This window comes from Heterocephalus glaber, unplaced genomic scaffold (assembly GCF_053883595.1).
Source record: "Heterocephalus glaber isolate CG9 unplaced genomic scaffold, H.glaber_assembly_v1.0 deba00001755, whole genome shotgun sequence".
NCBI lineage: Eukaryota > Metazoa > Chordata > Mammalia > Rodentia > Bathyergidae > Heterocephalus > Heterocephalus glaber.
Genome location: NW_028258453.1, coordinates 186,223 through 208,188, shown reverse-complemented (window position 1 = coordinate 208,188; position 21,966 = coordinate 186,223). Strand labels below are relative to the sequence as shown.

At 56.8% G+C, this 21,966-nt stretch overlaps 1 protein-coding gene across 1 annotated transcript in view; it reads left to right on the top strand.

The window, feature by feature from the left end:
* Positions 1-21,966, top strand: part of Ldb3 (LIM domain binding 3) — a 54,572-nt gene that overhangs the window by 7,423 nt on the left and 25,183 nt on the right. The window contains 8 exon segments of the mRNA XM_087201102.1: positions 458-609; positions 1,048-1,123; positions 4,773-4,795; positions 6,005-6,208; positions 8,283-8,297; positions 10,093-10,262; positions 10,714-10,750; positions 21,558-21,740. Coding sequence (XP_087057228.1) covers positions 458-609; positions 1,048-1,123; positions 4,773-4,795; positions 6,005-6,208; positions 8,283-8,297; positions 10,093-10,262; positions 10,714-10,750; positions 21,558-21,740 — 860 coding nt within the window.

The window sequence follows — 21,966 nt, the reverse complement described above, 5'->3', positions numbered from 1 at the left end:
ATCTGCAGGGTACAGGGCCACAGTGGGCTAAGCTGTGTAACAAACAGCCCCAAACCTCATCGGCTCCTCACAGTAGAAGTTTGTTGCTCGTGCCCTGTGCCATGCGGTGCTCCTTAGCTCTCCTCCAGACAGTGATTCAGGTTCTGGCCCCTGCAGTCAGCAGCTTAGCTATCGCCCTCTGTCCTCAGCATCAGCCAGCCAGCCAGCCGAGTGCAGGGTCCCAAGGACATCACCAAGGGCTGACATGGGAGTGCATTTCTTCCACATTTTTAAACCCGCCAGAACCAGGCCCATGGCCACAGCCAGGGCCAAAGTTCAAGGAAACTGGCCAAAGGGAATGAAAGGTGCTACAAGGGGGGGGGTGGAGGTGACTAGAGCCCCAGGGGACTCTTCCCTGAGGACCAGCACATCCTCAGGGCCAGGACCTCAGGCTCACTCCCTTCCTCTGTCCAATCAGATCACCCCAGGCAGCAAGGCAGCCCAGTCCCAGCTCAGCCAGGGGGACCTGGTGGTGGCCATTGAAGGCGTCAACACAGACACCATGACCCACCTGGAGGCCCAGAACAAGATCAAGTCCGCCAGCTACAACCTGAGCCTCACCCTGCAGAAGTAGGTGGCCACCCTGCAGAATGAGGGCAGGGGCTTGGGTGCCAGAACAGGGAGGGGACATGGGAGGGGGGACCTAGGCAGGTGTTGACCCTGCCCTGCAGCAAAGAACCGGGCCCAGGCATCCACAGGCTCCTGCTCACATGACAGATGTGGCCCAGTGAGGGTGACCTCGGTGCCACCAGTGTTTAGGCAACTGGGCCCAGAAGCCAGGGGCTTCCCTGCTTTCTGTTTGCCAAGCAGCCCCCAAGGGCAGAGCAGAGGCCCATGGTCCTGACCAAAGTGCCCAGGGCCCAGTGCCCGTCCTGGGGAGACCCAGCACATGTGTCCTCTGGCCCCGCTGCCCAGCTCTCTTGCCCTCCCCATGCGAGCCTTTTCCAGGTGGAATCTCCCACCCTGGGCCTGACTGTCCTCACTGGGCCCCATTTCCGGTTTCTCTAGGTCAAAGCGTCCCATCACCATCTCCACGGCGGCACCTCCAACCCAGTCCCCGCTGCCGGTGATCCCCCACCAGAAGGTAGGTGCTGAATGTCACTACCCCGAGCTATGGGCCTTCCTGCCTGCCACCAGGCTGCTAGGAAACTGGCCAGGGTGGCCGTGTTCTCCCTGTTCCTTTATGGCCAGTCCGGGAACAGGGTTCTAGACAGCCTCGACGCTCATCTGCCTATGGACACAGAGGCTGGAGTGACTGGCAGAGGCCCAGCTTGAGCCGGCCAGCAAGGAGCCACTTCCTGGCAGAGGGGGGCTAGGGCTCCATTTCCCATCTCTCCTCCCAGCTGCACACCCACCACCCCTCAGAAGCACCTTAGAGTCGGGCATGGGGGAGCACAGAGCCCTGACCCCAGAGACCTCCCCTGGAGGCCCTTCCAAAGGCCCTCTAAGCACCTTGACTTGCAGCCACAGAGGCCTAAGAGCCCTCCTCCTCCAGCCTGCCCCATCTCACCCTGCACTGGTCCCTGGTGGGTTACAGACTGGGAGACAGCAGAGGGGACCACAGACCCACCCTCAGCTTCCCCCTGCCCCACTACCCATAGCCAGCCAGGGGGCTGGCCCCAGCCACGGGGGCTTCTTAGCATGGGGTCACTGTATACGCAGGATGGCAGGGCTCCTACTGTGCCCTGCGTCCCACGCCCACCCTTGGCCCCAGGGTGTGAGTTAGCCTTGGCTTGGCTCTGCGCTCAAGGATTTGCATTCTGTCCAAGTGGACACCAGCTTCTGTTGAGACCTAACTCCTCCCTCCCCACAAAGCCCTTCCTTCCATGCCCCAGCTGGGTCCTGGGGGCTGCAGGTGGTAGGTGGCAGGCTGCCAGCTGCACTAACATGGGGTTCGAGTCTGTGCAGAAGCACTGGGCACGGGTGGCTCTAACCACTGTCTTCTCTCTCCCTGCATGGCACTGTCATGGGCCAGGACCCCGCTCTGGACACCAACAGCAGCCTGGTGGCACCCAGCCCCGAGGCGAGGGCCAGCCCAGGCACCCCAGGCACCCTGGAGCTCAGGGGCACCCTTAGCGCCTCCTTCTCTCAGACTTCCGTCTGCTCCACACACATGGAGGCCTCGGACCCCAGCCCTCTGTGGGCCAGCCCGGGGGCCACAGCCAGCCCAGAGGGGAAGCACGACCCTCGGGGCCTGAGACTCCTGGGGGGCCCAGGCCAGCCAAGGCAATATAACACCCCCATTGGCCTGTACTCAGCAGAGAGCCTGCGGGAGATGGCTCAGAGCTACCGGCTGAACCTCCGAGGGCAGCCCTCGGGTGCCGGACTCCCAGGAGGGTAGGTACCGGCACTTGTCCTCCAGCCAGGCCACTTCGGGCTTGGTGCTCAGCTGGGCCCTGAACAGGTCAGAGCAGGTCAGGGTGCCAGGACCCCCTTGCTTCCCACATCTACCCTGGAATGACTTGTCAGCTCTGTACAGAGGAGGAAACTGAGGCTCAGAGGAGGTCAAGTCTCAGAGGTGGTCCAGCAACTCAGTGGCCAGGCCAGCCCATGTCTCCTCCACGAGGGGTACAGGGACAAGCTGGTCCCCACATCTCTGAGAGCCCTGAGGAGGAACAGGAAAGGCAAGAGGGGAAGGGCGAGTTCTCTAGGCCTGGAAGCAGATGGTGAGGGCTACGTGGAGGAGGGGCCACGGGAGCATCCACAGCACGTCTGGTGATGAGGCTGACTTCCACCCTCGCTGTCTAAGAGCACACAGCTGATAACTGCTAGACAGGACTGGCAGCTCCTTCCTTCTTTCTTTCTTTTGTTTTTTTGAGACATGTTCTCACTGTGTAGCCCAAGGTGGCCTTGAACTCACTATGGAGCCCGGGCTGGCCTCAAACTCTCAGCGATCCTCCTGCCTTAGCTTCCTGAGTGCTGGGATCACAGGTGTGCACCACTGTGCCCAGCTTGAGAGTCCAGTATTTCTTGACAACCTGAGAGGCAGCATCAGTGCTGTCCTGCAAGGGAAGATGGGTCCGAGGAGGGAGAGAGTCAGTGGTTCAGCCACAGGAAAAGCTGAGGCAGTGGGGCAGCTCAGTGGGAGGGGCTGGGTCCTGGGCCAGATTGGGCCTTGCCTTTTCGGCACGCTCTGGTTTCTGCATCCATTCCTGGCACCCTTGCTCTGTGCTTAGGGCTCTGAACTCAGTATCACTCTCTGCATAGCCCATCCATGTGGTGGGCACCACCATGGGAATGTCAGGAATAAGGAGATGAGTAGAGACCCACGGGTAGCTCAATGGGAAGAGGAGGGCTCAGGGTTGAACATTGTCTGTCTGCTCCAAGGAAGCCCCTTCCCTCGCTCCCCTGGCTTCTGGCAGCTGTGTCTGGCGAGAGGCATGGAGAGGAAGCTTTGGGAGGCCAGGGTGCCCCCCACCCACCCACCCCACACTGAAGCGCAGCTTCCATGCCTCTTCAGCTCCTCTGAGCTGCTTCTGCTGCCTGTGGTGGCCCAGCCCGGGGTCCTCAGCAGGAGACAGGAATCCGTGCCAGAGGCAAACACTGACCCCTGCAGGGAACACGGCTGCTCGGGATGGCACTGACCCTGCAGCTGTTAGCAGCGGCCAAACATGGAGAAGGTTGAGTGCTCTGGCCCTTTCCTAATATAACTCTGCTACAGCTATTTTGAGCTGGGTGGACAGAGGGAATTTTATCAGCCTTGAGACTGAGGGGGGCCTGGACTCTGGTGTCATTGGCTTCCCAGGGACCTGGCTGTAGGGTGACCAAGGCCAGACCAGTTGGGGGTCAGCTCTCCCCAGAAAAAGCCCATGGTGGGCAGATCTGGGAAGGCGGTGGAGTTTGGGGACACAGCCCGCTGCCTGCTGTGCTCTCCCTCTTGTTTTCCAGATGTGGCCAGGGTCTGTGCTACAGGAGATTTGCATGGGGGCAGGGGACAGGATCTCACTCTGTAGTCCAGTCTGGTCTCGAACTCACTATGTAGCTCTGGCTGGCTTCAAACTTGTAGGGATCCTCCCGCCTCAGCGTCCTGAGTGCTGGGATTATAGGCATGTGCTTCCACACCTGGCAGGGAATTTGCCTTTAAACAACTGTGATTTAGACCATGAGACCCTGTGCTCCAAGAAGTTCGCCCCAGGTCTGTGTCAGGGGCAAGGTCTCACTCAGTGTCCAAACTGGTTGCCCCTGTTGGGCCCTTTCCAGCCATAGGCCTTGGACCCCACCCCTCCAGAGCCTGCTCATATGGTGCTCTGACTTTGTGGCTGTCCACAGAACTCTGAGCAGTGCTTGCTGGGGAATGCGCCTGACCCCTGACCCCTGCATCCACGAAGAGTGGCCAAGATTGTGCCTGTGAGCAGGACTAAGTCCAGAGCTGGGTGTGGCCAGGAGGCACTGGGATCTTGGCTCTTCCCATGCAGCTGCCGTGCTCCCATCTCCACCCTCAGCTTCCTCTTGAGGGTCTAAGTTAGGCTGTCTGGGGGGCATGGGTGCCCGGTTGGTGGACGCACAAACCTTGTCTCTCTGGCGAAGCTGAGGGCACCAGGGCCAGCTCAGAGGGGACCCCATGGGGTCCAGGAGGCCAGGATTCTTGCCTCCAATGCACTCCATCCCTCTTCTCCTCACCCAGTGCAGTCTGGGCCAGTGCCACCTCTGCTTCGGCCATTCTGATGGTCCTGGCACTCTGATCCCCGAGCCCCACTCTGACTGCTGTCTTCTCTGCCCTTCTCTCCACCCAGGTGATAGTCAACTCTCCAGCCAAGTTAGTACCGAGCATGGTGTGCACCGGGTACCCTTGCATGTGTGCGTACGTGTGTGTGTGTGTGTGTGTGTGTATGTGTGTGTGGCATGAGCAGTGTGCACTTGGGGCATGTGTCCATGTGTACACACATGCGTGTGTGCACGTGTGAGTGGGGCTGCATTGGTACCCTGGATGAGGCTGCACGGGCGTGAGCTGGTCTCAGCTGCTAAGCATTGCGGAGAGCGGTATCTGTCTGCAGCCTCAGTTTCCATCTCAGTTTCCTGCTCCAGCTGCTTCAGTGCAGGCTGGCTGGGGGGAGGGGTGGTGCCATGCTGTCTGTCGCTGCTGGGGCCTGTGTGAGCCTGAAGACCTCTGTGTCCCAGAGGAACCCCCTCAAAGGGACTATGGACTGGTCTTCGGGTGGAAGAGCTGGATGGGTGGAGGCTGGAGCCACACGGTGAACTGGACTGGAGTGTGAAGCCTCAGACAGAGGCCTGGAGGACAAGCCCAGCCCTGGAAGGGCGGCTGCTGGAGGACCCTTTGTGAAGGAACACTGCTCAGCACCCTGCGGGCGCCCGGAGCCACTGCTGCTTTTCATGTTAGAGGAGACATTCTGGACTCAGCTTGCAGCGCTGCCTGTCAGATGGCCTGACTCCTGTGCCCTGGCCCCGGCCCATGCTCCCTGTCCCCTTTGTCTCTGCATCTCTCAGGGTGTAGTGGGAGATCTCTCCAGCGAGGTGCCCTGTGGACCCCAGGAGGCAGTCCCCGCTGAGCCAGAGCCTGCAGGGATCTGGGGGCCTGGAAAGACAAGAATTGATGGTGCACACCTGTGATCCCAGCACTCTGGGAGGCTGAGGCAGGAGGATAGCAAGTTTGAATCCAACTTGGACAACTTATCCACTTAGTGAGACAGACTCTGTCTCAAAATTTAAAAAAAATTTTTTTAAAGAGCTAGGGATGTAGCTCAGTGTGAAGGCTCTGGGTTCAATCCTTAGTACTGAAAAACAACAAACAAACACCTCCTATCCTGGGCTCTGAGGTGCCGAGGATTTTCCTGATCAGATCTGGCCACCCACAGCAGGGAGCTCAGGGATCCTCCTTGGGTCAGGCCTCTGCTGCAGGAGATCTGCATACCCCTACCTCCCCAGCCCCTGACCTCCCATAACCACACCTGCACCTTCTTCTCTCCCTCCCTGCCCTCCCCACCTGGCCCCTCCTTGCCCTTCCCAGTGCTGACTACCAGGAGCGCTTCAACCCCAGTGCACTGAAGGACTCCGCCCTGTCTACCCACAAGCCCATCGAGGTGAAGGGGCTGGGTGGCAAGGCCACCATCATCCATGCACAGTACAACACGCCCATCAGCATGTACTCGCAGGACGCCATCATGGACGCCATCGCTGGCCAGGCCCAGGCCCAGGGCAGTGACTTCAGTGGGTAAGCGCCGTGGAGGCCACTGTGGAAGCAGCATCGCCTATAGACACACAGTGTCGAGGTCTCCCGGAGCACGTCCCCAGGCTCCCCGTGGAGATGGGAGCAGCAGGAGACTTCTGCAAACCTCTCAAAGGAGCTCTAGAAGCCGGGCGTGGTGGCGCACACCTGTGAGCCCAGCACAGGGGAGGCTGAGGCAGGAGGATCATCGTGAGTTCCAGGCCAGCTTGGGCTACATAGTGAGCTTAAGGCAGCCTGAACTACATAGCGAGACCCTGTCTCAAGAAAACAAACTAAAAACTCAAAGGAGCTCTTGAGACCCCAGGTGTCTCATCATTCTGCTGCTCGTGGGGAGGATACTTGGTGGCTGCATCCTTCTAGGCCTGAGTCCATCCCAGTACACAGCTGGTTTCTTTCTTTCTTTCTTTTTCTTTTTCTTTTTTTGAGATAAGGTCGAGTTGTATAGCCCAGGCTGGCCTCAAACACATGGAGAGTCTCCTGTCTCAACCTCCAGGCAGATTCTCCAGCCCCAACTGGCAGGGCTGGTTTCTTGCTGGGAAGGGCCCTGGGACCAACAGCCTGGGGTTCTGTTGGCACTCAGTCCTGCTGATGGGCATCACATGTCCTTGGTTCCCAGATGTTGCCTGTTAGCTTTGGGTGGGGACTTTGGGGGTGGACTAGGGACAGTGGGACTCAAAGTCAGGGTGAGACAGCTTATAGTACTACCAGGGAAATGAGAGCTACCCTTCCTGTCTGTCTGTCTGTCTGTCTGTCTCTGACTTGAGGTCTTCCTCTGTTTCTGTCTCTTTCTGTCTCTGTGTGTTTCTCTTTCTGTCCTCCTCTTTCTTGTCTCTGCATCTCTTTCTTTGTGTGTCTTTCCTGTCTCTTTCCTCTTTCTCTTGCCTTCTTTGTGTCTATCTCTGGCTCTGTGTATCCCTCTTGGTTTGTCTGCTCTCTCTCTCTCTCTCTCTCTCTCTCTCTCTCTCTCTCTGTTGTCGTCCCTCACCATCTTCTGTCTGGGGATGGTACAGTGTGACTTACAGAGTGTGACTTACAGTCCTGGCTGATTGTCTCCTTAGGCAATCTCCAGGTGGGGATCCCTAGCAATATGGGACAAAAGTCTTGAGAGGTAGTTAAACTTTTCTGAAGCTGGGAGCACACACTGTGAGAGAATGGAGGGTGGAAATGTCCCAGAGCGCTCCTGCAGGGCTCGGTCCTTCCAGAGCCCAGCCTGGTGGCTGTGGCTGTCCCCAGCTTGCAGTTAGTTCCCAAGGGACAGGTTCCACAGGACTCAAACCTGCCAGCCCAGGGCTGTGGCTCTTTGGTGTTGATTTATTTAAATCCATCATTCAAAGCACCAAATACAACCATGCAAATTTAAAGGCACCCATTAGCTCACTCCTACCCTGCAAAGCAAGGCTACACCCTAAACTCAAGAGCAATTCCTGTTAATTCCAGCAATTTCCTGTTAACTGACTTTGCCTCATGGTGCTCCACACACTCTTAAAAGTGGTAGCAGCTGGACTAGGAATGTAGCTCAATACCACTGCGACTGCCTGGCAAACGCAAAGTCCTGAATTTGATCCCCAGTACTGAAAAAAAAAAAAAAAAGAAAAGAAAAATACTGGTAGCAGCTGCCAGAGACACAGATGATGGGAAACCACAGAAGAACTGCTTGTTGCTAATGTTTCTGCACCTTAGGAGACTGCTATCATTTGGTTTTGCTACTAGGATACCTTTGATCATGGGAATGATGCTCTGTTGATTAAGCTTCCTGAAAGATCTTTCCATCTCCCTCCTGTCTCCTTCCCTCCCCACCTGTCTCTTCCATCCATGCCTGGGAGGGACTGTCCTCCCCTTCCTTGCTGCTGTGGGGCCAACGGGGACCCTTCCCAGCCATAACGTGCTCCCATTTCTCCTGTCAATGTTCACAATTCCTTCCTTACTGACCGTTTTTTTTTCTCTCTCTCTTCCTCCTTCACCCATCTCACACCCCTAACTTGTTTCCACCCCAACCCGCTCTGTGTGCACCACTCATGATGGACGCACACTCCCGGCTGGGGTCCCCTCTGCTTGGCAGGGCATCACCGCTGGCGTAAGTAGATCCCACAGCGTCGATCCCATCATTGTCTGTCTGTCTGACTGTGGAATGTGTGTGGGTTTGGGTTTGGTGGGATCCATCCACATGCTCTGCTCACGTTCATCCTCATACCCAGCCAAATGTCACTCCAGGCGAGTGCTTGGCTTTGGGGATCAGCCCCATACCATTCTGTGTAGCTGCAGAAATCAGAGTAAGCCAGGTGTGGTAGTGCATGCCAGCACTTAGGAGGCAGGAAGATCACCTTTCTTAAGTGCACTGGGACCATATAGACCAGATGTGCATTTGGGTGACTCTGCAGTGCTCTCATGAGGATAGGTCTCTAGGAGACAGTGCATGCCAGGACTGCCCGCCCATGGGAGGTGAAAGATGCCTCCAATTTGGTAAAGGTGCACAGTGGGGTAAACACCACAGGGCACCTGACATTGTGGTGACCTTGTCTACCCTGGGCAAGGTGCACAAGCCAGGAGCGACCCTGGGGTGCAGAACTCCAGGGCAAATCCTGTCCTCTCTGTGTGTTTCCCAGAGCCTCGGAGTCTTGAAGGGGACGGTGGTTCCATCATTTGATGCCCAATCTCTGTTGCAGCAGTGAAACAAATTCTGAGTCTGCAGCAGGGTGGGAAGGAAGCCAGTGAGGCTGGGGGTGCTGAGGGGCTCCCTCCAGGTAGCTTTCTTGAGCTTGGAGCCAGGAAGATACAGGACAACTTCCTCCTGGGCTTGTGCCTGGGAAAGCAAATGCCTCAAATCTGCTCTCTTGAAGGCAAAGGGCTGTGTGACAAGCTTAAGTGACTGCCCTGGGACAGGAGGCCAATTCTCTGCCCAGGTCCTTGCAGAGAGAGCAGAAGACTTAGAAGAATGGGGATCCTCTCCCAACCAGGTGGCCTCCGGAGACCTGGAGGCAGAGGGTTCTGGGCAGAAGTGGCTTTCCTGAGCCTCTGGGACTGTGAGGGCCTAAAAAGACCCAGGGCGGGGATCCAGGAAGCCTATGTCTCACCTCAGTGGGAGCCCTGCCAGCTGTGACCTGGAGCTGGCCGGCTGACTCCTCTGGACCTCAGTTCAGGCCTCTGGAAGAGCAGAAGGTGGGGCCAGGAAGCTGTTACTGCACTGGCTTTTGCCTGGGCCACCCTGAGCTCTGAGAGGGTGGCTAGGGGCCTGGATTCCCTGGCGCTCTGGCAGAGTGATGGGCAGCTATAAAGCTTTGCATCCGTGCCTGCCCTGCAATGCATCTAGGCTGGGAGGCCCTGCAGTCCCTTCTGGATCTGACACAGGATTCATTCATTCAGTTAAGAATTAGGGGCACTAATGATGTGCCAGACCCCGGAATGTCTAGGACCCCCAAGGAGTCTAGGACCCCCCACAAAAGCTTTGCCGCTCTAGGGAAGAGGGCCCAAGGCCTGCAGGCAGCATGCACTCCAGCCTCCTGGCCCCAAGCTGTGAGCCCCATTGTCCTGCTGGCCATGCCAGCACCATGTGGGTCTGGCTGCCCCCAAACCAGGGCCTGCACAGGGAGGTGAAACAGCTTCACAAAGGCCTCCCTGCCTTCCTCAGAGGGGATCCCTCCCTAGGTGGGAGTGTTGTCAGGCCTGGAGTTAGCAGAGGAGAGGCTGACAGGGGGATCTGAGCTTCCTGTCCCCATGGATAGAGGGGTCACTGCCTCACTAGGAGCATGCTGAGCACCAAGGATCCCAGCCACACTGTACGTGTCCCAGGATCTCAGATAGTGGTGGGTGCGGAACAGCAGGGGGAGGGGGAGGCCCACAGGAGCCCCACCCTCACCTCTCTCTGCTCCCAGGAGCCTTCCCATGAAAGACCTGGCGGTGGACAGTGCCTCCCCGGTGTACCAGGCCGTGATCAAGAACCAGAGCAAGCCCGAGGATGAGGCTGACGAGTGGGCCCGCCGCTCCTCCAACCTGCAGTCTCGCTCCTTCCGCATCCTGGCCCAGATGACGGGGACGGAATACAGTGAGTGAGGCATTGGGCTGGGGCCACAAGGGCAAGGGTTTCATGGGATCCAGCCACCACCCTGAGGGTGGCCAGAGCTTGGGATCCTTAGCTGCCGGTGGGCCTCCTTCTGGGTCCCCCAGCAAATTGCCCCAGGATGGCAACCTTCTGATCCAGGTCCTGGTCCCCATCACCAGGAGCAGGCTTGTCATGCACCCTCCAGGCAATGTGACTGCCCAGGGCTGGGATGAGAGCACCTTGCAGGCTCTGAGGGCTCCCTTTGAATGTCATCGTGCCCTCTCCACCTCCAGCCTCTGCCCAGCATGCAAACTTCCCTTCCACGGCTGACAGGCTGGACCCAGGCAGTGTTCAGGGGCTGTCTCAATCCTGGCAATCCACTGTCCCCTAGCTCTGGTGACTTTTCTTCCTTATGCTCCCTGCATCCCTCTGACTGCCTACTTTTTTCCCACAGTGCAAGACCCTGACGAAGAGGCTCTGCGAAGGTCAAGGTAGGTGCTTGGACTCGGGCTCCATGGCTCGTTCTTTCCCCATCCCTCCCCGGCAGCCCCTGGTCACAGACTCACAAAGGGATCTCTCAAGTTCATACATGTGCCACACCCAGCCTGCACAAGGCTCCAGCCATCACTGGCCCAGGTGCTGTCCTGGTCAGCAAGGTAGGAGTCTGGGGGGAGGCTCCATCCCCTGGCCAGGCTGCAGGAGCAAAGACTCTGGGCTCTCCTGGCTCTGTCCTGGGAAGGGGCAGGGCTGCTTTGGCCTTCACTGGGCTGTTGAGGAAGAAGGCATCTTTCTGTGAGGGCACAGGGCAGCGCCTTGCCTGTTCTCTCATTTCCAGGCCTGTCCCCTGTGATCTGAAGGCTGGACACTGGGGACATTGATACAGGGGGCCACGCTGGGCACAGGCCCTAACCCTGGACCCATTGATACACCAGTTCTGTAAATCACTCAGAGCATAACAGCAGCTTCAGGAAAGATGAGCCCTGAAGGAGGAGGGGCACATAGGGCCAGGGGCTCAGGTCCCCCAATGTCATCATTGGTGGCAGCTCAAGGCCTCAGCCATCATGGCCTGGAGGGAGCTGTAGCCCTGGGCATGAGGGGAGCTGCTGTTCTGGAAACCACTGGAACCTGCTAGGGTCTTCCATGGTGAGGCATGGAGCCTGGTGTGATTATGTCACTTCTGGTAGCAAGTATGTCATCAGCATGGTCTTCCAGGGACAGTTGGCCTTGGGCCATAACATCCTGTGGTATCAGCATCCCTGGGCAGGGCTGGGGCTCAGAACCCTGCTCCTGCCATGTGCTGAGCTTTCTGTCCCTAACTGGCGGCGTGTGGCAGCATAGGCTCTGGAAGAGGAGGACTCTGGGGCTGATGGGACTTGATGTAGTTTACTGTTGAACCTGTCTTTTTGCCGCTGACCCAAGTTGCTTCTGCTTTCTGGCTGGGCATCCAAGCCAAAATGTGGTCCTCCTAGACCAGCAAAGGATGGCATATGGTCCCAGAAATGTTTTGGAACCGTTAGTGCCTGCAATGCATCTACACAGCATGCCAAGCGAGATGTCCGATTTGGCTCCAGAGTGATGCTCTGGCTGTTTTCTGAGTGGCTTTGCCCTCCCTCCCACAAAACCCAGAGCCCTGCCACCTCCTTCTGGTGGCTTGATATTCCTCTTCTGCTCAATAGTCACAGTGGTCAGGCCATAAGTTGGCCTCACTAGCTAACTGTCCTTAGCACGGAACCGCTCCCTGGCAGAGGGGGTGATAACCAACTGTTGTTTCTGTTTCCCAAGCTATTCACAGGCATGGTCAGATTATTGAAAACACACAGGTGGGATGGAGGGTGGGCCTTGGGCCTCCCCTTCCCTTCCTCCAGAAGTATCTGCCTGCCTGGTCTTATCTGAGGGTGAGGCTGAGTCAGGCCTTCCTCCAGGGCATGGTCTCCAGGCTTTGGGGAATTTTGCTTCAGCTTTGGAGCCTCCTGCCCCCCAGCTACCCTAGGGTTTCATCATCAGGAGACCTGGAAGGGCAGCTTCTACTCCATCAGCTCCTCCCCAAATCTCAGGCCAGTAGCCAAGGTGCTGGGCACCCAGCCAGCTGCTATTCCCTGCCCTGTTTCTAATTTTAGCTCCTGGAAGTTGTCCTCCAAGTGGAGCCCCTGTGTTGTCCAGTCCCGTGCAGCCCAGGGACCTGGGCAGGACAGGATGCAGGGGGCAGCAGCTCCATCCTGTGTGTGGGAACCCAGGTGATGTCTGTGGTCCTGTCATGGCTGGGCCTCCATGGTCATTGAGCTGAAGGGAGCCTGCTTGTCCCATGAGGGGGGGGTCCTGTTCTGAGTCAGTCGCCACTATGCGTTGGCAGCCACACCCTAGACCCATCTAAGGGGAGTCACCACCACCTTCTCTTTCTGCTCCCAAACTAACACAGTTTTGAGGGTCTCTGGTGAAGGCTGGGTTGCCCAGGGGCATTGAGTGTCAGTGTGCCAAGCCTGTGTTGGTGATACCTGTGGGTCTCACACCTGGGCAAAGGTACCATCTCCCTGCTCTGTGCTGAGTGTGTTGCAGCAGGTGTCCTGTGCAGTGGGACCCTTGCAAGCCCTCACCATCCCTGCCCCTGCACTACCTCGTACCCTCCTCCCCACGAAGCCATGTCCCAGAGGTGTGCCTGTGCTGGTGGCAAGCAGTTCCCCTCTGAGCCTCTAGGTGCCCCAGGGCAGCCCAAGACGGAGCCTCCAGTCTGGGGAGCCACAGAGGGGCCCTGAGTGGCCAGGTACCAGCCTCTGGCAGAGCTCTCTGCACCTTTGGAAACTGCCCAGGCTACTGGCTCACCTGGGAGCTCCTCCAGTTGGTGTAGGTGACATGGTGGCTCCCAGCTTCTGAGAGTGGTAGCTGAGCACTGAGAGTGCTGAGCCCTCAGCTGCCCGGGTCCACACAGCTTCCCCTGACTTCAGGAAGGCATTTGGAGGCCCTGGTGGGCAGTAGTGCTGCTTGGAGGTAGGGCAGGCCTGGCTCCATCCTGGTGAGACTGGACCCCTCTGCAGAAATGTGGTCGGCCCAGAGACCCCAGTTATAACCCAGACACCCCCTCCCCATGCAAGTGTGGTCTCTAGCACCCTAGCACTCTGCCCATCTCCCATCTTAGGAGCAAGACTTAGTGACAAGAAGAGTGGAGGATGATGATCCCTCCACACACCCCTCCTTCAGGGCCTAAAAATCCTCCCCAACTCCTTCTCCACCCCCCCCTTCCTGCAGAATGCAGAACTCTGGTTCTCCTCCTGCACCCCCTGGAACCCCAAAGCCCCCCATTTCTCCCCCGTGCAGCCGGTCACTCAGCTCTGACCCCTCTCCAGCCACCAGGTTCACTCCAAATTCTCCTGGCTGCCTCTGTCCCCCAAGATGGCCCCTCACGGGAGGCAGTAGCCCAAGTGACCTGCAGCTGGTGGGTCTCTGGCCCCCAGTATTCTGCCTCCCTGGCAGTTGAAAGAGACCAGGACACCGCCTAGGGTTGAAGCCAAGCAGCCCTAGTGGGGCCTCTCTTCCTCTCTCTTGCTTTCCTCCCCTCTGCTCCTCTACTCACACCTTCCTCTCCCTACTCTTTCCTTTGGCCAGCTGAGACTTTCCAAACAGCACCATGTGGAGCAGGCACTAGGACTGTCTCTGGCCCTGTCACTAAGCGCTGATAGCAAACTCACCCAGCCTCTGTAGGTCTTTGCAAAAACGAACAATTTATACGCAACTGTCTGCATCCAATTTTCACCCCCAAGTCCTAGGTAGTCTCTATGGGACCATCATGATTGTAGTGATGTCAGCAGGGCTGTTTGGGCCCTACCACGGGGCCTTTACTCATGCTGTCATTGCCCCTTCACCATGAGCTCAGAGAAGCCGGTAGGTGGCAAGGGAAGAAGTTCCCTGCATTTAGACTGAGGCTTCACTGCTGAGTTTCTGTGTGGCTGTAATAATTCACTTGGGAATCTCTGAGCCTGTTTCTGCCTAGCTAAGGAAAGGTTGGGCTAGAGCAACAGTTTTTGTCTATGTTGTCGGTGAGCCCTTTTGTCAAAGAGTCTTACACAGAGACCCAAATATGCCAGACTTGAGGGCGTGTGCAAGGTGATGTGGTATGGGAAAGCGAACCCCTGAACCGGCACCCACCTGGTAGGACGCGGAGAAATCAGACAGTACTGCTACAGCTTCTGCTCCTTAAATACCGAAAGTTGATCCTCTCCATTCTTATACACAGGCAATTTATTTTCTAAGTTAAACTTTATTCTGAGACCGTAACTAATTTATGGGCAGTTGTATCATAAGAACGCAGGGAGATCTCGCGCAGCCTTTACCCTGTTGCCACTGGGTTAGCATCTTGTAGAACTGTCCTTCAATATTGCAATGACCCTGCTGACCTTGCTGCATTGAGACAGAGCCTTCGACACCCCAGGTTGCCTGTGGCCCTTGGACAGCCATGCCCACCCCCTCCTACCCTTAGCTCTTGTCTCTTCTGCATTTTTGTCATTCTGTCATTTAAAAATAATGTCACCTAAATGGAATCATAGAGCATATGACCATTTTAGGATTTTTTAAAAATTGGTGCAGTTCCCTGGGGATCTGACCGAGTTGTGAATGCACCTATACAGCTTGAGCCTCCCTAATCCAAAATCCAAACTCTGAAATACCAGAAGTGGAAAATTTCACACCCAACCTCAAGTGATGGGTTGCAGGCAAAATAGAGGTACAAGTCAGACAAAGTGATACACTCCTATAATCCCAGCTACATGGAAGGCTGAGGCAGGAGGATTCCCATTGTGAGCCCAGCCTCTTTATTCTGGCAACTTAATGACATGGTGAGACCTTGCCTGAAAAATAGACAAGAAGAGGGAGCTGGGCTGGAGATGTAGCTCAGGGCTAAGGGCCTGGGCTCAATCACAGGAAAGAAAGGAAGAAAGGAAGGAAGGAAGGAAGGAAGGAAAGAAGGAAGGAAGAAAGAAAGAAAAGAAAGAAGGGAAGAAAAATAAAGAGAAAGGAAGAAAGAGAGAAAGAAAGGGGAGAGGTGTAAATAGTTGGGTCCCCAAAATATCTCATTATGTATATGCAAATATTCCAAAATCCAAAAACATCTGAAACACTTCTGGTGCCACGCATTTGGAGAAGGAACGGGCAACTTTCAATTCATTTGTTCCCTTTTATTGCTCAGTAGCACCTCACGGTATGGATATGGCAAAGAATTTTTAATTTTACTGTTTGTTGGTGGTGGGACTTACACATGCTAAGCAGGTGCTACCACTGAGCTAGGTCCTGAGATTCTGTGCAGGTCAGACACACTGAATTTCTGACTAGGTGTGGCCCTCGGCCCCTGGGGACAGCTCAGCCTGGAGGATGAGAGGAGCTGGGACTGGGGCCTAGCAGCCGCCTCTGCCTCCATCCCATCTCTGGCCACTGCTCGGCTGCTCCTCGTCTGAGCAGGCTGCAGGCTGAGCCCCCCAGGAACCAGCAGGAAGTCCCGCCCCTCTGTGTCATTACAGTGGCCTTGTGGATACATGTGTGTGCGTGCAACCATGTACCTGGGCCAGGCCCGGGGATGTGCGTGAAGGCTTCTCTCTGGGGACAGTGAAGGCAGGGCTAGGCCAGGCAGCACAGGGACAGGTGTCTTCCTTCATGGTGCCCAGCTAGGGGACAGACACCATGCTAGGCCCACCTGCCCGGGTCTGTCCCAAGAGCCCACAGCCAAAGCAGCCCTGCCCAGCCCTGGCCACGGGCCCAGATTGCCCTTGGGGCTGCAGCCAGGCCTTCTCCACGTCCCCTCCCCACAGGGACTTGACTTGAGTCCCTGCCTCCTGTTCCCAGGCCTTGCCCCTTCCCACCCGGGCCTGACCTCCTAGATGGACCCCATGGGTGATCAGGCTTCTTCAGGTTGACTCCCCTCCCACCTGCCCCAGCTTCCGCCAGGGGAACGGTGGACACGTCCCCTAACCCCTGTCTTTCTTCCCCTCCTCTTTTCTCTTCTTGTCTCCCTCTGTCTCCTCTGTCTCTGTCTCTCTCTCTGTGCCACAGGGAAAGGTTTGAAACGGAACGTAACAGCCCACGTTTTGCCAAATTGCGCAACTGGCACCATGGCCTCTCGGCCCAAATCCTTAATGTTAAAAGTTAAAAGGCTGCGTGGAGCCCCCGCCCCACAGGTGGACCCTTTCTCCCCGACACCGGTCTGGCATGTGAGCCCCACAGTGATGCTTGCCGATGTGTGACGTGCTGGGGGCACCTCTGGTCGCCAACTGCACGCTCTGCCCACCCCACCCTCAGTGCACCCTCATCACCCCACAGCCAAGCCCCTGCTCCCTGCACAGGCCCTTAGCCATAGATCAGAGAAGACGGGGCGGGCTTCCCACTGCTCCTGCAGAACCAAGGGAGCCAGAATGCGCCACCTCCCTCCACTGCTGGCTCATGCTCTCCCCAAGCAAGTCACCCCAGAGCAGGGCTCCAGGCCCTGCAGCCCCCTCGCCACCTTCTGGAGCCCAGGGCAGAGGAAGTGAAAGGCTGGACAGATGGCCAGAGACCATCCCTCTGGGCTGCAGTGAGGCAGGCGGGTGTCCCGCCCTCTGTGCCACATGCTGCCTCACCCTCCCTGTACAGACAAACATGCTTGTTCTGAATAAAGAGGATCTGACATGAACCAAACCCCGCCCCATCATGCTGTGCCTGTGCTTGGCCCCGAGACGGGCTGTGAGGGCTGTGTAATGGAAGAAGGAGCACAGGGACTGCTAGTGGGGACCTGGGCAGATCAGCTCAGGGCTGCTGTCCTACCCACAGGCCTGTGCCTGGCCTAAAGCACCCAGGGCAGGGGGGACGGCGTGGAGATCATACTGTGGGTCTGTGGGCAGCCTGGGTCTCCTGTGGGAATGCTGCAGGACCCCCCCACGCCCCCGTCACCCACCAGCTGCAACCAGAAAGCTCAGCCACCCTCCCTGGCCCCATTAGAGGAGCCTGCAGGCGCCTTCTCCCCAGCAGGCCACAGTCAGGCTCAGCCCGGGTCCAGGAGGCAAAAGCAGGTTTGGGGCATGCCGGGCAGTGCACAGGGAAACCGGAGGGGCCAGTGGGGCTCTGTGTGGAGGAGAGGGAAGGGGTCTGGAAGTCCTGGTGGCAGGAGGAGGGCAGGGAAGGCCCCACCTGTCCCTGTGCTTGCCCAGAGCACCTGGTGAGGGTGGTCAGGGCAGCAACAGGTCCGAGGTTCTGTCCCTGGAGAGCCAGCACCCTGCCTGCCTGTCTACCCAGCAGCCCAGTTCCCCATGGAGTGAATCCCAGACTGAGGCCATGAAGACAACAGCACTTGGCAAAGGAAGGCAGATGCCAGGGCCCAAGCCTCAGGGCTCCCTGCTCCTCTGTTGTTGCTCCCTGCTCCCAGTCTGTTCCCACTGCCCCTGTGTGGACATAGCCTTTGTCCCACCTCTGGGCACCTTAACACTCTTCCCTGGAAGGGTGGCAGGGGAAGCTGTTGCTCCTGCCCACCTCCCCTTCCCAAAACTCCTGCCAGCCTGCCCCTCCTCAGCCTCCCCCTTTCCTGCCTCTGACAGTCAGATGCCAGGGCCAAGTGGGCATCTGCCTGGCTGGGCATTCACATCAGGAGGAAAGGGAAACCTGCCTTCCTCTAGGTAGCCCGGAATACGCCATATTTGACTGACTTTTTAGTGAGGACTTGCAAGTCCCAAGGGTGGGGTGGGAGAGAAGTCCCAAGCGGTTGGCACCTGGAGGCTGGCAGGGGACCAGAGCCAGTCTCAGAGTTGGCCAGCTTTAGGACTCATCCCCAGCCCTCAGGAGCCTTCTTGGAGCTGCTCTGTTAAAGCTCTGGAAGGCTCTGGTTTGCTTTTCGCCTCTCTGGTGCCCTCAGCTACCCAGGACCGCTATGTGCAGTTCCCTGTGTGGCCCCGGGCAGGGATGCATGCAGAGCCCTCCCTGTGAATAGAAGTGTGGGTGTTTTGCACACAGTAAGAAACCAGAAAGGGACCATGCAAGTGGGACCATAATGTAAGCTGGATTGCCTGGGGTCCGTTGGACTGGAGGATCTGGGGTTCCAGGAGAGGTCCATGTGTTTGATCTTCAGGCATGGTGGGACAGGGGCATCCCAGGCAGGGAAGGCTGGGAAGCAGTCTGAGCGAGGGACAGAGATGCTGATGGGAAGGGAGTGTCCCAGCCTCAGGCTCACCAGTTGGGCTGGAATAGAGGGATGTAGAGGAGGAGACACTCAGAAGTGTTTGCATCTAGAGTCTCAGGTTAGGGGGGTTTGGGTGTATTCTGAGGTCAAATTGCAAACAAGCAAAGACTTTGGTGCTGTTGGGCTGTCATTCATGAGGACCACAGTGTCAACATAGCCCTGGCTCCCCTGCAAGGGGACATGGCTGCCAGATGGAATGCAGACCATGTGGGTGGCAGTGAGAACCGTTTCACAACGAGCCACCCAACTGGTATTCCATCATCATCTGATCAACAGGGATTATTTTAGCCCACACAAGGAGCACTGACCACCCCTTCCACATCATCAATGCCAACCACACATGCCCGCCATCACCCATGGTTCCCAACCTGGACAAGTGACCACAAACCCCACAACCTAGCTCCTTCCCTATTACCAGCCTGTCCTCTCCAAACATCACTGTCTTCAGTGACAGCATCCACTGAACCCCACCATTGCCACCACCAAAGCCCACCACCCCAGAGCAAGGGCACAGGATGGGCATACTCTCTCTTGATGCCATTCTGGCAGAGGGCAGCAGCGAGCTCTGAAAGGGACCATAGCCAGATGTGCTGTCTCCCGCCACACCTTCCCCCATCCAGCTGTGAACGTAGAGTCTGGCTCTGTTTTGATTTTTGCTTAGATGTGATCATGGGGTGGGGGTGGGGCTTTGTGGCAGAACATGGTAGCAGGTTTGAGATCCTGGGTTCAATCTCCAACACCAAAAATAAAGAAAGTGAATTCTGGCTAAGGCAGGAGGCAGTGGTAGAATCCTAGGCCAGTCTGGGTGAGCTGTGAGCACTGTATTAGGACTGAAGCCTTCAAGCTTGTCTGCATGGCTTACTCTCTGATGGCCCTTTTTGGAGGGTCTCTGGAGACTTTCAGAACTTTGTTCAGGAACTGACCTGGCATGAGAACTCAAGCTCTGTCAGGGTGCCCTTCACTGCCTCCCCTCCCTTCCCTGGGCTCTGGGTGCCTGGGCCCTGAAGACCCTGGTCCCAGATAGGATGCGACCCAGCAAGAACCCAAGCAGCAGCCTCACATGGGTATTCATGCGCCCTCGGTGCTGACCTTTGTTCCGGCCCTGAGGCCCTTCCCTAGAGCCCTGAAATTGGGGTTCATTTGGATCAATGGTTGGGAGAGCTGCAGGTAAGTTGCTCTGGCCAAAGCCAGCTTCCCACTTACCCAGCCTAGACATTTTTATCACTCTTGTCCCATGTAGCTCTCAGAGGCCCACTGCAAATATGGGATGGCACCAGGGGCAGGCCAACCAGAGACCTGTGTCCTGCGTCAGCCTGGGCCTTCCCATGCCTGCCATAGTGGGAGCAGGGCCCAAGGGGCCAGCCCAGTGCTACAGCGTCACAGGCTTTCCATAGAAGGCGGCCAGTGTCTCATGGAAAAGCCAAGGCTAGGCATTGCCACGGGCCTGCAGGCTGGGTTGCCCAAGGTCCTCTCTGACCAATAAGCCGGGAGGCCTGGGCAGGTTGCAGCGGAGGCCCTGCCCCATCCTAGGTGCTTCCTGGCAGTGGTCAAAACGGGCACCAGCCCTGGGGCTGGTAATGTGCATCTTTGGGTGAATTGGAGAACCTTAGCCTAGGGAATTCTCTGCTTCCATCTCTTTCTCTGTTAAACAGTCGATAATACCCACATCAGAGGGTGATTGTGAGGGATTCCAGACATAATTCTGAGTGCGTAGAACAAGGGCAATAAGTGAATCACACACTATAGGGGGAAAGTTATTCCTAGTTATAGGAGTTGACTTATTCTGTCACTGTGTTGCAAATATAAATACCAATGCCAATTAAAAGCGCAAAGAATGACAGGGAGTGGTGGTGTACACATGTAAGTTCCAGTTATCTGGGAGGCTGAGGCAAGAGAATCACTTGAGCCCACAAATTCAAGACCAGCTTGGGAAACACAGAGAGATCTTGCTCAAAAGAAAAAAAAGGAGAGGGCTGGGGTTTTAGCTCAGTGGTTCCGCTGCCTGCCTCGAAAGCACAAGATTCTGAGTTTGATCCCCGGTACCAAAAGAAAAGAAAAGAAAGGAAAGGAGGGAAGAACAGAAGGAAGGAAGGAGGGAGGAAGGAAGGAAGGAGGGAGGGAGGAAGGGAAGGACACAGAGAAAAAGAAAAGCAAAGAAAGTGGATTTCTTGGTTTTCCTATAATTTAATTTTTTTTGGTACTGAGGCTTGAACTCAGGACCTTATAATACTTGCAAGGCAAGCGTGATGCCACTAAACTAAATCCCTGACCCTATAATTTAAATTTTATTCTCTGCTTCAAAAAATCTAATCCCTTCGGCCCAGGCTGTAGCTCCTCTGTCTTCCCAGAAGGGATCTGGGGAGAAGGAGCTCACAGGACACCAGGCAGGGGAGGAGCACAAAGGTTTCTGGACCAGCTACACTGGCAACTTCAGGATGTCCCCTCCCCATCGGCCATCTCTGCTCTTCCCAGTTAGTGCCATGTCCACAACACTCGGGTGTGTGGGAGACCCTCTGGCACCCAGGCCACCCAGCCCAGTCCCTGCCTCAAGTGCTGGCCTCCCCCGGGCACAGGTGCTTCCATCCTGGAATCTCCCTGCCACATCGCCCCCTTCTGGTCTCCCTGGCAGACGGCTTCTGTGCGGCATGCAGAGGTGGCGTCAGTCCTGTGTCCTTGGAGTTTAAGGCCAGTTTCTCACAACTCCAGCGCCTAAGACCCCGATACTCAAGGGCCCTCCCTCGCTTTTCTGCGTATTGTCCCTCCCCAAAGGCAACACTTGCCCCTAACCGGATGGGGAAAGATGAAAGGGAAAGAACAGAATGGGAGAGGAACCTGATTGCTAATTAAATCTACATTTCCACTCTGCTGTGTTTTGCTGAGAAAGAAAAATCGGAAGTACAGAAAAACTGGGGTGAAAACATTCCCCAGAATGAACAGTTTCTGAGCTTCCTCTGAGACCCCAGAGGAGTTCTGTCCCTGTCTCCAGAGGATGCGCCCCCCGGGGGAGCCTGCTGGGTCTGCAGAGCCACAGCACTGTCTACACACCTGCCCCACGCAGCGGTCCCCGAAGGCCTGGCCCCCTTGACCTGTTGTCTTTCTTGTTCCTGCCCCGTCAGCACCCCCATTGAGCATGCTCCGGTGTGCACCAGCCAGGCCGCCTCCCCGCTGCTGCCCGCTTCTGCCCAGCTGCCTGCTGCCGCCTCTCCCAGCGCAGCCTCGCCACCCCCAGCCACAGCTGCTGCCCATGCTGCCACCGCCTCCGCTGCAGCCCCCACCTCGAGCCCCTCGGACAGCCCAAGGTAACGGCCCAGGGGACTGGGTCCAGGGGACATTGCCTGCCTCCCAGGGACACATCTCTAGTGACACAGGTAAAAGTCACACATGCACACAGAGTTAGGTAACAAAGGGGCACTGGATGGAGTCTTCGTTGCCAGAAGTCAGCTAAGAGAGGAGAAAAGTCATCCCCATGGCCTGGGGACATTGCGCTGGGCAGGGAAGGGGATAAGATTGGGTCAGACATGTGGA